Source organism: Lynx rufus, unplaced genomic scaffold (genome assembly GCF_022079265.1).
Source record: "Lynx rufus isolate CCGP_SWC_20201006 ecotype Redwood Valley unplaced genomic scaffold, mLynRuf1.p SCAF_4, whole genome shotgun sequence".
Lineage (NCBI taxonomy): Eukaryota > Metazoa > Chordata > Mammalia > Carnivora > Felidae > Lynx > Lynx rufus.
The window spans coordinates 29,610,853-29,625,289 of NW_025814856.1; the positions used below are offsets into that span (position 1 = coordinate 29,610,853).

General features: G+C 40.1%; 1 protein-coding gene across 13 annotated transcripts in view; it reads right to left on the reverse strand.

The window, feature by feature from the left end:
• Positions 1-14,437, reverse strand: part of CADPS (calcium dependent secretion activator) — a 477,681-nt gene that overhangs the window by 142,088 nt on the left and 321,156 nt on the right. For all 13 annotated transcript variants that reach the window (XM_047095935.1, XM_047095936.1, XM_047095938.1 and 10 more), the window contains one exon: positions 12,949-13,161. In XM_047095935.1, the coding sequence (XP_046951891.1) occupies positions 12,949-13,161 (213 nt within the window). The remainder of the gene's footprint in view (positions 1-12,948; positions 13,162-14,437) is intronic.

Consider the following 14,437-nt stretch of genomic DNA (forward strand, 5'->3'; position numbering starts at 1 on the left):
GCTAGCTGTTTCCCCTTTCCCTCCCACCAACATCCGCAAGATATTCTTTTTACCTCCCATTGTCAACTTGCATCACTTACTGGTGAGTTTATTGCATTTAGGCAAAAATATATTGGCATCAATGTTTATCAAATGATCACAACTCCAGTGCATTTATGTTGTTCTTTAAAAACTAAGCACACGACCGTAACTTCGCCTGCAATTCACCAAACACTGAAAGCAGATCGGATCTTTGCTTATAAAAGCCTAGTTAGCTTTTTTAGGTTTTTAATAGATTCTGCCATTCCAGTGGTTATATCTAGAGCAATTTCTCTACAATTATTGGGATTATCTGGAAAAGGGTTATGCTGATTTTCAGCCAAGTGACAATATTTGTATCCTCCCCTTCCAAATCCCCATTGCCAATTTGGTTTCACAAAAGATTTGGGTCCCCGCCCTCCAAAACTAAAAGAAAATAATAATAACAAAAGATTTTCATTGAAACCTGGAGAATAAGTTAAGTGGGAATTTAGTTTGTGATAGCCAAGGTCATTGCCTTATAGTGTGCTTACAATTAGCAAAGCTTATGAAAGAGACAAACAGATTTACTCAGCAAGGGCTATGATCTGCCATTTATTGTGAATTAATAGTCTCAATGTATTCACACTTTTTCTTACAGGGTGAAGGCTGCAAGCAAAACCTCCTAAGGGCTAACTAATTAATCTCAATATGTGTAACTAAAATACTCTATACTCAATCGGCAAAATAACTCAGAATTCAACTCAAGTGAGAACAAGTAAATCCCGGAGAGGTAGGAATGAAGAGCCTACACATTAAAGGAATCAGCTCACTCCACCTCATGTTCACTCACTCTCCTGCTATGCTCACTGCAAAGAAGAAGCATCGTATATCAAATTAAGCAAGAGTTTATTCATCCCCTGGTATGCAATATTCTACCGGAAGGAAGAGGGGGGACCTGCCTGGGACCAGCAATGCTGTCTGGACAGGAGGAAAATCAATTTCTGATTGAGAGGGTGTTTGGATAGATTTTCATACATGGCCCTTTATCGCAGGCAGCTTCCCGCCCCCCCCTTCTATGCTTGGGGTATGACTGAAAACTTGAATTTTGGTAGCAGGCTGGCTTTAAGCTGAATATTTCTCATCGCATTATAGATTTGGTGTATCATTCAGACCTAAATCCACGGTATGTCAGATGCTTGCCCTCTTCCTGTTAGATTTTCAAAATCTCTAGTCATTTTTCATAGAAGCAGCAAGTGGTCAGTGTTTGAACGGGATGTGTTGCTTATGCCCTAGACACACAGAAGCAATGGCTTCCAGAAGGCAAGTTGAAGAAAGTGTATTTTAATAGCCGAGTTGCTCCATTAAGATGATAAAACACAAGCTTTTGGAAGGAATATCACCCGCGTAAGAATTATATTAGAGCATCTGAAAGAATTCTCTTTGCTGTGTTAATTGCCTCGGATTTGTCTTCAAGAAAGTGCTTTCAGTGTGAAGTCGGGTGCTTTATCTATGAGGATTCTTTTGTTGGTTGTTTGGGCTCCAAGCTGTATTTCTCCTTTTGACTCAGGATGGCTACTAAGACAGGTGGCCCGAAGTTGATGCTGGGGAAAAAGCTAGCTGCTTCTAGACTATGTCTGTGTGAGATTCCTCTGGCCCGAGGCAAGCGTCTTAAACCTGCTCCAACTTTAAATCTCCGCCCCCCCCCACCCCTGCAGGAGGGCAAACCTGTAATCCAGGTGCCACCTTTCCATCCCTCAGGACAGATGATGCCCTACCACCCCCTTCGGGTCAGTCCCAGGTCACTTTAGTCGAGGAAAAATAACAGCGGAGCCCACTAATTGCTCATCCTTATAAAAAGCCTCACCCATCTCGTGCCTCCCAATTTTAACAGAGAGATGAGGCATTTTGGCTAGCACCAGCTTCTTGCTCTCGGATTTCTCAGAAGAGGCTGCAAGCTGACAAATCGGCCCGGGGCCTTACTTTGCCAGTTTGGCTCGGCTATTTTACTGCTCTTCCATTAGGATGGCGGAACCGGTCATTTAGCTCGGAGAGAAGGGGGCTCTTCCGTAGCTGTGAAATGTAGGACACAGGTCTCAAGTCTCTTCTTCTTTATTTGTCGAACCTCTTGAAAACTTTGCGATGAACTATTTCACCTTGCCGCCTGCCCACTCAGGAAATGCATCTGAAAAGGCAACTTGGCTCCTCCATGGAGACCTGGATCCGGATCCTACTCCCCGCCTCCCCGATACATCACAATACGGCTTCACCGGGCTAAGTCCTGGCTTAGAGGACATCTAAAGACCAATTTTGCCTTCACTTATGTTTTAAAGGAGGCTCACAGAAAAATATGCTTAAAATCAGCCTGTTTTCCTTCTCAGAAAGCCACTCTGTCAACATAAAAATCCCTTTTCCCTTCTTCCTTTCTTTCCTCCCTCTCTCTCTCTCTCTCTCTCTCTGCCCACATGGAGATGAGCCTGGGACTCCTTTAGGAGGTCTGGACTCTAGTTCGAGCTCTATTTTTAAAGAGCTGAGGGATCCCAGCTTGTTGATCTCTGAGACTCAGTTTCCTTGGGCGTAAAATGAGCCGGATTTTCACTGCCCTTGCTGAGGTCACCTAAGCTCTTTGCACACCGTCTACATGTATAAGATAGAGCCTAACACAATGGGAGTTTCCAGCAGGAAAAACGAACAGCCTCTGGATTTTGCTTACTCAAAATCATCATTTACCCAGATTTAGCCTCTTGAGTTGTTGGTTCCAACCACTCAACAGCGCTTGAAAGGGGGACTGTCTACCATGAAATCTTTGAGAGTCTCGCTGAGCTTATTTTCTTCAGAAAAAGAGGAGTGGGGTGGGGAGGGGAGCAGGAACACTATTTTAAGGTGTCAGGGGAAGGGGTTTGATTTTTCAGCTCTGTCCCAGCAGGGATTGGGTACTTTTGTTCTCTGCTATATTCCCAGCACCTAGAACAAGCATCTCTCAGTACCTGGTGCACAGCAGGCACTCGAGACATAGGTGTTAAAATAATGAATTTATTTCATCAAAATAAATCAAGTCACTCCTTCAACAAATATTTTCTATTTCTTGATTTAACGAAATGGTGATATACTAAATTCAGTGTAAACAGTTTATTTGAGCTAGTGTAACAGGTGATTAAGTGGGTGGGCTTAAGGGGTCATAAAGACTGAATTTGAGGCTAGACCTGCCACTACTAGGGATGTGACAGTGACGCAGACTGATTAGTGTTTCTGAGTGTCCTCCTTGTATGTAAACGGAGAATAGTGTTTGAGTCTATGGGGGGAAGGTTGCTGAGAGGTTCTGCTGAGAAGTACCTGGGCAGCTGGCACACAGTAAGTGCTCAATAAATCTTAGCTATGAGTGGGCAAATTTCTTAGTGCTCCTGAAGCCAGCTTGATCAAAGTTTTCAGCGAGCCAAGGATGTCTCTGTATTTATGGCTAATGTTAGTTACAGGTTGTTTCTTAAACCATATTGCTTCTAGGAAGCTGGGAGCCTTCCCAGTCTCTCTGCATTGTACTTCTCCTGTGCCCCTGCACAACGAATTCGCACGTCCTATCTCTGTGTTTTTGCTGGTTTACGTTCCAATTTTCCTGTGGTCAGAACACCCACATACAAGTTGAATCCCTTGCTAGATAATATGTTCCTTGAGGGCAAGTTTCTGATCTGTTCTTTCCCCCGCCAGCTCTCAGAGGAGGCAGGTCCTGAGGAGGTGTTTATTAACTGACTTATTCTGACACTTCCATCCCAGGAAACTTCCCATTGACTTTATTAAGGAGTCACACACATGGGGATTCAGATGGCATCTTGCAAATCCAAAAGTGGGAACATGTGCTGTTCGGGGGAAAAAAAATCTTATAGAAGGAAACAGAATTCTAGGTGCAGGTGTCTTTGGATACCATTCAGATTGTCTGCCTGTGTCTCCATACATGTCTAGGACCATATGCATTACATATGTTGTCTATTTTAAAATAAAACACTGCAGTGGTCCAGCTGTTCCAAATTCTGTTTCAAAGAACTTGTGGGTGCTTCCCAAGCAACACCATATAGTCATTCTTGCACTGCCCCAGTCTGTTCTCCTACAGTGCTGAACATTACAAAATAGATGCTCCTTGCAACTCCATTTTCCCCTGTACAAACAATTGGAACTGGTTGATTAAAGCAAAAAGAAAACTCCAATGCTGCCGTTAGCAAGGGGAAAACAGCCCGGAGCAAAATATGAGAAAGTTACTTCCTGAATTCAGGACACCTTGGGATCGCTTCCTTTGCCAATGTTTGCCTTGTGTCAGGAGAATGAAAATGAATTCAAACGTAGGGTAAGCAAAACAGAATCAGGAGGCTAAAGTGGCGGCTGAAATCTCCAATGATGTTTGGATTATCTCGTGCTTTGGGAGATACATGCCAACGTTCTTTTTCATTAATACGTGGGTTTTTTGTTTTTTGTTTTTTAAGAAATCAAGGATTGGCTGCATTTTAAGAACGGACTTCAACCTTTGCCTTTTCCAGACCTGGTTGAACGGTTCCTAAGTTTTCCTTGGTCTGCAAGGGCTCCAAACGTCCTAAAAACTGGCCGTGTAATTTTATAGGCTCTGCAGGTAGGGCATAATTCAACACATCTTCCAAACAATGCTACTTGTGTTCCTTCTGGGGTTTAACTGCATAAAGATTTTGAAGTCCTGTATAGCATGGGCCTAGAGATGACTTCAGACTAATCTTCGGCGAATAAAGTTGATATACCTGAGCTACATTAAGAAACTTCAAGCACTATTAATGGCATCCATGACACAAAAGCAGGCTGATGGACACAAAGACTTCTGGAAGGCAAGTACACTTTCAAGTGGAAACTAATCAAAACTTTACCCCAAGTTTGCTCAGAAACAATTTGGTTTGGCATTTAAGGAATGTTGGGAAAATTCTGGTTCCTAAAGTGATATGATTATGTGGATTTTATACTCTCATTTAATCTACTTCATTAAAATCCAAGTGACGTCACTAATTGGTGACCCTACTGGCGATGTTGTTCTTTGATCATGATGCCTGGGTTTATTTCATGTTTGATATCTGTTTCCTTTTTCTTCCTTACAATGGAAAACATATATTTTTCATGATCTCTTGGCTTAATAACAAGCATATGTATGTGATCTTGTTTCAGACATACCATTTTTTAGATAAGTTTGCAATAATGTCTACCGAATAAAGGTAATTTTCTTGGACTAATGCAGCTTTCAAACCTTCATTTTATTGAGATTTTCCTATTATTCTAACAGCCAAGGGAATGAAGACAAAAGGTCATCTCTCTTTTTATTTTGTAATATTACATTTTGGAACATTTCATGCGCTAGGAGAAAAAAAAAGTCTGCCGTTGAAAATAATTATTGTATTGTTAATAAATTGTCTGAGAGAGGCTCCTTTCTCTAATGAATTCCTTTTATAATAAGCTAAAGGTAGCTACTTTATCGCTGAAATTTCGAGCACAGTTATAGCTGTTGTTACTCCTGATGGATGCTAGAGGCAAGAGAATAGCTAATGTGACTCTAAAGTCATTGTGAACCCCAACTGCAAATTAAAAGGTGACTTTGTATCTTTCTTATATGGAAAATGTGTGCTTGTCATATCTGCTTGACAGTACAAGAGTGAATGTATGGTTTGGACAATAACGAACAATGACAGTAGTCAACCTCATCAGAAGACATGAAATAGAGAAATGACAATGATTGATGGCAGCTGGCTGTTTACAGATTTTTCTAGAAGAGTTTTTCTTGGCATGATCAAGTAACGAGGGGATGTTGTGCCCTGACTGAGCTCTGCATAGCAAGCAAAAGATTGGTCTTCCCATGCCTGCTGCCCTTGAGAAACAACTTAATTCCTTCATGGTCCCCTTGACTCAGTCAAGCTAACTTGCCTGGCCAAGAGAGCATGGCTTCTCAGGAGCTATGAAGGCCCACATTGCACTTTGCAAAAATCTTGACTTTAAAACTACTATGGCAGTATACTTAAGGGGATAAACATGTGATGTTTATTTCAAGTTAATTTTTATAATTCTTTATAAGACAGTTGCTTTGAGTAAAAAGCATAGTAGAGATTTTGTCCATGATCTCAAAATGAATAAATAAGTGATCTGTAATTTCCCCTGCCGTAGTTATTACATTTTCAGTGAATTTACAGAGTGCTTGATGACGTCTTTATGTTCCCTGTGACATGAGCAAAAATAAACTTTCTGTGGTTGGCTAATTAATAATGTATCTTACTGTAAATCACTGTATGACATGAGTGTGCTCAGCTGATTAATGAATAATACATTTTAAATGTGCCTGAAACACTTAACAAAGAAATGAACCTTCATTTAACATGCACTATGTAGATACTATCATGGTTTTGGGAAAATTTTTGACCTAATTGAGGGAGTCTATTCTTTTTTAAAAAGTCATTTACTTTTGCAATGAGAAGGAAAGTGATTTACAGTGTGGTTTGGGGTCATGCGAATTAATTTGGCATTGAGTTAATTCTTTAATATTGCATTCCTGCAACGTAGCAACTGCAAGTTGACAATATAAGAAGATACAGCAAAACTCTCAGTGATAAAACTATAGAAAGGAATAAAGGCAAACGACTATTTGGAAATCTACTAGGATAGCAATGCGTTGTTGTGCAAATATATGTAAATTCGCTCAGAACAGAATTCATTCAATCATCTATTCATCCATCCTTTCTTTCATTCTTTAAAAAAAAAAGTAGAGCAAAATCCTAAATTCCCGCTATATTCACATTCTACGGTAAGCTTTTAAAATGCCTCATCAGACATTCAAAGTAAAGTAAAGTAAAGTTAAATTAAGTATCTGCTTGGAGTGGTGAAAAAAAAAAATCTGTCTGCTAGCCAGGGGTACATTTATGCAAAACAAAAGAAAAAAAGAAAGAGAGGGGTAAAGAAAGCAAATTAAAGAAACAGAAAGAATTAGAAGAAAGTACTGTTATTAAATGGGCAGGAGAAATGATATGACCTACGGTTTCTAAATCAGCATTCAGAATACTCAAGTACATATTTGCCTGCTCTCTTGACTGATTTATCTATTTCCTTCTAAGGTCAAGTCTTCCCTCAACACATTGGGTGGACAGCTTTGCCTTCTATGAATAAAAGACTTGTAGATTCTCTTTCATCAGTAACTCAGCGAAGAGAAAGGTTTTTGTAAGTTTTAAAGTTTCTTTTTTCTCTTACAGGTGTATATTAAGAGAAATTAATACAAATACAAATGATGTCAAAACAGTTATTGCTATCCTTGTTCTTGGGGGTGGGGTGGCTGGCGGAGAGACATTCGAGACCAGAGGTCCAAACCCTCTGGGGCGGGGGGGGGGGGGGGGGGGGGGGTTTGTGATTCAGAAGCTTTTGTGAATCAACTATATGGACTCAATCACGTCCTTAATTTCCTGTTTTTGTGTGTGGCAGTCCCATGTATTAGAGCTCTCCTTTCAAAATGAATCCTCTTGTGGGTCTTACTTGGATCACACCCTCAAGTCAAGTACAACGACCTCTTTAGTGTTCAAATAATGCATTTACTTTATCAATTGTATTCTGCACTTTCTTGAAATCTTGTTCAGCTAACCTTTTTGGGTCTCCTACCCCACCTTTCTATTTGTTACGGTATCCACGGCTACCGCCCCACAGGTACCGCTGACCGTTCTAATCTTTGGAATGGGAGAGGAGAAACACCACATTATCAGAGTGCAAAATGATCTGTTTTCAGGCATTAAGCAGTCAGGTAGCTGTAAATTCCATGAAGCAAAGGCATTATTTGCCATTTTGTTGTGATGCTAATTAATATTCTTGGAATGAAAAAAATCAGGAGATGTTAATGGTTGGCTTTACTCAGAGGATCATTTGATGCCAATATGAAAGCCAAGGAGAGGAGGCAATTATGCACACATCACATGCATCCTAGTTTCGGTATGGAAGCTTACATTTCAAACCTAAGGTCAGGAAAATAACATGAAAAGTTTTACTACAAAGTCTAGACATGAGGGAGATTTAAGAGGATAGGGAGGAAGCACATTGCAGGTGTCAGATAATCTAGTCTGATTATCTGAGCTGTGCTAGCTATAGGGGAACACTTACCCTTCAGTCCAGCTAGAAGTTAGCAGGGTAAGAAGGAACAAACCAGAATAACATAAAGACTAGCAACAAGGCTCAGGAAAGCAGACAGGAGTTCTAACCTAGCAGCTAAAGTTCTTGGGTTTGAGCAAAGATTGAACAAGAAAACGTAAATGATACAAAATAAAACAAAAACCAAAATCAACCCTCCCTCCCAAACCAACAGTTACCAAGACCCCACTAACTGTTGAAGGCTGTTAGGGTGATAGCAAAAATAGAACAGTTCTCAAAAACATCCAACTTTGGGGATGTATGATGTGATTAACAGTTATTAGTTGAGAAACAGACATTAAAATGAGACTCATTTCAAGTGATATATCAAGTAATCATTGACCAAAGAGCAAAGCTTAAAATCCCCCCTCCCTCCACCCCACATGAGAACGGAGGTACCGATTGTTACTGTTCCTCTAACACAGACTGGACAGGAATCAGGTGTCTCAATGAGAGGCCACTTGGTGTAATAAAATGTGGCAACCCTCAACAACAGATTTGGACGTAGTTTCCAAGGTGAGCAATATTGGCCTTCAAAATTGGAACATTGCACATATTGATTCAAAAACATTGGACAGCTAGCCACTGACTTCATTTCTTCACGTTGTAACCAAAATGAAAGGGGAAAAATTAAATCAACGACAACACACACCAAAAAAACCACAAAAGAACAAAAAAGTTTTAAAGTTTGGTGGAACCCTCCCCAGATCATTGTAGAGTCACATACAAACGAATGAATAGCAGGATCTATTTTTTTCTTCGGTTTTTACAATTCCATGGAAATACTCCACTCCACTCTTTCTTAGACGTGTCTTTTCATTTTGAAATTGCAAAAAATAAAAACTGTACCCAGAAGTCTGTCAAACTGAATTTAGAAAGACCCAAATAAACTCATAATTACTCCCAAGCTTCCCAAACTGTAAGATGTTCTATTCTCAAGTTACCCTTGAGCAGACAGCGACATGACAAGACTGGAGTGTTTATTTTTCTCTACCCAAAAAAACCTCTCCCATTTTTCCATAGCTTCCCTTTGCCAAGTAATACTAATAAAGTGATTACAAAGTTAACTCGCTCGAACGTTGTTCCTAAAAATTATTTACTTGCAAGAATGGCAAATATTTTGAACAGATATTGGATTTGATGAACTGTGTACAGAATTAGGTATTTAACAATGACCCTTACCTTTTGGAAGTCAAGGAAACCTTTTTAAAATGCAATACTTGATTGGTTTTACTCATTTTGTTCCAGAACCGGTGCCTGAATGTTTACGACGTGACAATTTAGACTGAGAGCCAAATATCAGGGAAGGATCAAAGTTTGCTACTTAGTACTATGCTGTGATTGTTTTTCATTTTTCTAGAACCTTGCTTTGTAGTGCCAGGTGACCAACCTGGCCCAGTTTGCCCAGGACCAACGAATTTCTGGGGACACAGAACTTTCAGAGCTAAAACCAGGGAAGTCGTGGGCGAATCTGGGTAAGGCGGTAACCCTAAGTATGAATCGACAATGTGAGTATGACTGCTACCCATAGATCAGGCCCGATCTGTTTCATAGTGATGGTTTGAAATTAACAAACTAAGTGTAGCTGTAAAGTAATTGTGACATAATCCCCATTTTGTGGCAGATTCCACTAAAAATTATGATATATTCTCCAACCCCCAGCCAGTGTTTGGTTGTTATGCATAACTACTCAGTGGCAGTACAGAATGTAAAGTTCCTTATTCCTTTTTTTTTTTTTTTAATCTTTAGCATTGGTGTTATATACCCCTCACTGCAAATGATCAGGTGTGGTGCAAAAGGCTGGGTCGGTTAAAATCCTGACTGGATTTTATGGGAAAAGAAGCCTGGTACTCTGGATGCAGTTTTTATTAAGTGCCTAACCTAGCGATAGAAAGAATCTGGAGGGGTGCTGAGCGTCTGTTTTAGTAGTAAAGGAACTATGAGATTATTGGGTTCGACACTGTTGGATTGAAGCTCCGGATAAGGACTATCATTTATTAGAGGGTCATGGTATACAGTTGTGCATATTGGGCACCGCACAACTCAACAGGCACCATTCACATTTTTGTCTGTGTGCAAAGTGACTAAGGAAGTGCACAATCTGCATGGATGAATATGGTTGCTTTGTTCTTATAGAACCTGGAGGTGTAGTAGGGCCTCACACCCTTTGGAGAACCCCTGTTCCTAACAGTGATTAAGAAGACACTAGAGAAGGTGGTTCTGCCACAAGGTGCGGACAAATTCCAGAGGCATGAATTACATTACCTTCTCACATATCTCTCAGTCTACCTCCCACGCTCTCTAGGGATGATATTACCTATTAGCTCCCATGCTTACCTAGGGATGATATTACCCATATTCTAACCCTTAGAATTTTGCTTTGAATTCTCCATTTAATACAAGTTCCCTATGTCATCTAGGGTGGTGACATACATCAAGCTCCTGTGCACTCAATTAAATCTTCCTGCTGATGCCTAATGACTAGCACTCTAATTTTCTTGCTAAATGAATCTTACCCACAGAGGAAAATCTAATCAAGAACCCCTGCATATTTCCATGAGGAGACACTCATTGCCTCTTCAGCATTGGTGACCTCCACTGGTGGTCTTTTTTTTTTCTTTTCAATCAGTACCTGGTTTCCATTTAATTTTACTCCTGAATTCCTTCCTCTTTCCTACCCTAGTGAGGAAAAAATGAGGCTAATCACAAATGAAGCAGTGATTTCTTGATCTGGGCAGATGATAGAACATAAACACTGAAAGGTAGGTGAAATGACTTCAGAAGAAATTGAGATTCTTTGGAAATAAAACCAACATTTTCCAAATACCACTGAATTCAGATACACGTTCTATGAGGTTGATTTGGATGGTGATTACAATTAGAAATTTTCTCCCCTGATGTGCACATAATTCTATTTCAGAGGAACATGATAGGATGTGTTGTTTCAGGCAGGGTGAAAGGAAGGATTCCATCACGGAGTGTTTCTTTTTTTTTTTTTTAATTTTTTTTTGAATGTTTATTTATTTTTGGGACAGAGAGAGACAGAGCATGAACGGGGGAGGGGCAGAGAGAACGGAGTGTTTCTTTAAAACAAAGCAAATAAATATTGGGTATGCTTGATCGCAAATCATGACTAAACCCAGAGAAAGAGATGTTGCCTTCTCTCTTTATTGATCTCAGATAAACTTAAGTGTCACAAATGTTAGAGAAAACAAGAAGAGAGTGGGGAAGATGGTGGTGGTTACGTTCAGGAGGGCTGTCCCTTACCCCAATGTCCTTCCTCAACTTCGTCCTCCTTCTTTAAGGGTTTTCTGTATGGAAACCCATAGTGATGGTGTGATTATCCATAATGTTCCACGGGTAATACATCTTTCTTTAAGAAACCATTGGTACTGGACAGGAATTCCTTGGAGCACCTGATGGATAGTGTTTCTCATCCAAAAAGAGTTGTTTGTTTTTGCCATAAGCAACGGTGTTACAAGAACACAGAAATGGACATGGCAGTGGAATCTATTAGGAAAGAAAATTCGCCTCTCTTTAGCTGTGTAGCTGTAAAATCATTTGAATCATATGCATATTTTGCTTAAGAGTGACAGGGAGAGATTATGTAGAACCACTGCCTTGAAGGCCAAGTTTCTGCTGTGGGCTTTTGCACCTGCTTTCCTGTCTGCTGGGAAGGTATTTTTGAGCTGACTTCCTATCATTTGGGCTTGAGTTCAGATCATCTCTCTCTACCCAGTCACCACTGCATTATATTCTCTTTGTATTTTTCAATGTCTGCAACTATCTTATTTATTTTTTTGATTTGTGTGCTGGGATGCAGGTATCCTGAGAGCAGGGATCTCATCTGCCTTCCTCATTTGTATGTCTCCTGGCCTGGATGGTTGTCTCTGTGAACTAGACTGAGTAGGTTCCGTGCTAAAGTAAGGAATCATCATGATGATTGCTGAAAATGACTTGTACCTGAGTGATCCCTGAATGACTTGATATTTGGGGTATGGCACAACTCTCTATTTACAGTTGATGTTTGTAACTAAAATGAATTACTTTATTTGGTGCTTTGTATTTCCAGTATTTCCATTTCCTTTGTTTTAATAAACGTCTCCAAGTGCATGCTGGATTTCACCTTGCCTCATGTATAAGAAGTGTTGGGAGAGGAAAAAAAAAAATCTCCTAGGTAGCAAAAAAGTTATGGCAAAAGGGCAAGATGTTAAAATGGATACAGAGGTAAGAGGAAAAGGAACTGGAAAATGAACCAGCAACATTTAAAGAAACAGCTTCATTGCTGGGTCCTGGTATATTTGCTCAGAATGGGATTTTAGGTACCTTTTTTTTTTTGTTTGTTTTTTCCACTGCATGTGATAATGTCATCATTTATTTTTAAATGGTTCTAAGTTGCAGCTTTAAATTTACTTCAAATCAAGCCCTATTTTAAAATTACTTTTAATAGGAAGAAATGAGTCAAGGACGTACATAACCTACTATATTTGAAGGACTCAAACAAATACAAGCCTGGCTGTGAATTCCAAACTCTCACCAAAACAAAGAGATAAAAATATACCTAAAATATATTTTCCTCTGTTTAGTCCTTGGGGGGAAATGTCAAGTATTGCACTTTAAAATTACTTTCATCTAACATTTTAGTTCCAACTTTTTCCCCCTGAATTAATCTTTTTTTTTCCCCCAGCAAACATAATTTTATGAATCCTTAACATTAAAGCAACTAGATTTTCTAATTCAACTTTGGAAAGTTTACTTTCCTCTACAGAGCTATTTTTAACAAATGGCATATTTACTTACAAAATTGGGAGATGGGGGCGTCCAGCTGAGGCACGTTCCCTCCCTTAGCGTTGAGTTTCTGGACTTGGGTCGGGGGCACTGGCTTATGTGACTGCCCAGTGGCCCGATACATGGCTTGGACCCACAAGATCCGATCTTGTTCGTCATCACTTGCAAATATCACGGTGTCTCCTTCTTTGACTGCATTAAAGAAGGCTCGGCCACCCTCTAACCCTGGAATAAAAGGGAATAAACACTACTAAGCTGAGCCACCATGTTCTGGGCAGAACCGCGCCCGAGAAAGGCCATTTCTACTGCTTTTCCTCAGGCCAGAGAAGGGAGGAGCGGTTTATCGGACTCTAAGATGGGAAGTCTGATACCCACTTGGCCACAGAGTGAAGCCACAATGTTAAAGAGACATTCTGAGACTGGCTCTTGTCTCTGTCTTTGTCTGCCTAGGGACATAAGTGTCAAGCAGGCTGCCTACTGGTTGGGTAGATATCTGCCTATAAACATACTATTATTTTTCTTATCTTTGGAAACAAATAAACCCCACCACCACCACCACCACCACCACCACCACCACCAAAAAACCATCTCTTGACCCCACCTCTCCCTTCGGTTACTCCAATTATTCTCTTCACAACATAAGAGGAATCTGTACCCTGGGTTCTTTTTCTTTTTCTTTTTTTCTTTTTTCTTTTAAATTTACATCCAAGTTAGTTAGCATATGGTGCAACAATGATTTCAGGAGTAGATTCCTTGATGCCCCTTACCCATTTAGCCCATCCTCCCCGACACACCCCCTCCAGCAATCTTCTGTTTGTTCTCTATATTTAAGAGTCTCTTATGTTTTGCCCCCCTCCCTGTTTTTATATTATTCTTGCTTCCCTTCCCTTGTGTTCATCTGTTTTGTATCTTAAAGTCCTCATATGAGTGAAGTCATATGATTATTTGTCTTTCTCTGACTGACTAATTTTGTTAGCGTAATATCCTCTAGTTACATCCAGGTAGTTGCAAATGGCAAGATTTCATTCTTTTTGATTGCCGAGTAATACTCCATTATATATATATCACATCTTCTTTATCCATTCATCTGTCGATGGACATTTAGGCTCTTTCCATACTTTGGCTATTGTTGATAGTGCTGCTATAAACACTGGGGTGCATGTGCCCCTTTGAAACAGCATACCTGTATCCCTTGGGTAAATATCTAGTAGTGCAATTGCTGGGTATTAGGGTAGTTCTATTTTTAATTTTTTGAGGAACCTCCATACTGTTTTCCAGAGTGGCTGCACCAGCTTGCATTCCCACCAACCATGCAAAAGAGATCCTCTTTCTCCGCATCCTTGCCAACATCTGTTGTTTCCTGAGTTGTTAATGTTAGCCATACTGACCGTGGGTTCTTAAATTGTAGCCCACATGTGAATCCTGTGGGCATCTTGTTAGAAGGCAGCTTCTGATTTGGTAGGTCTGGGGCAGGAGCCTGAGATCCTGTATTCCTAACAAG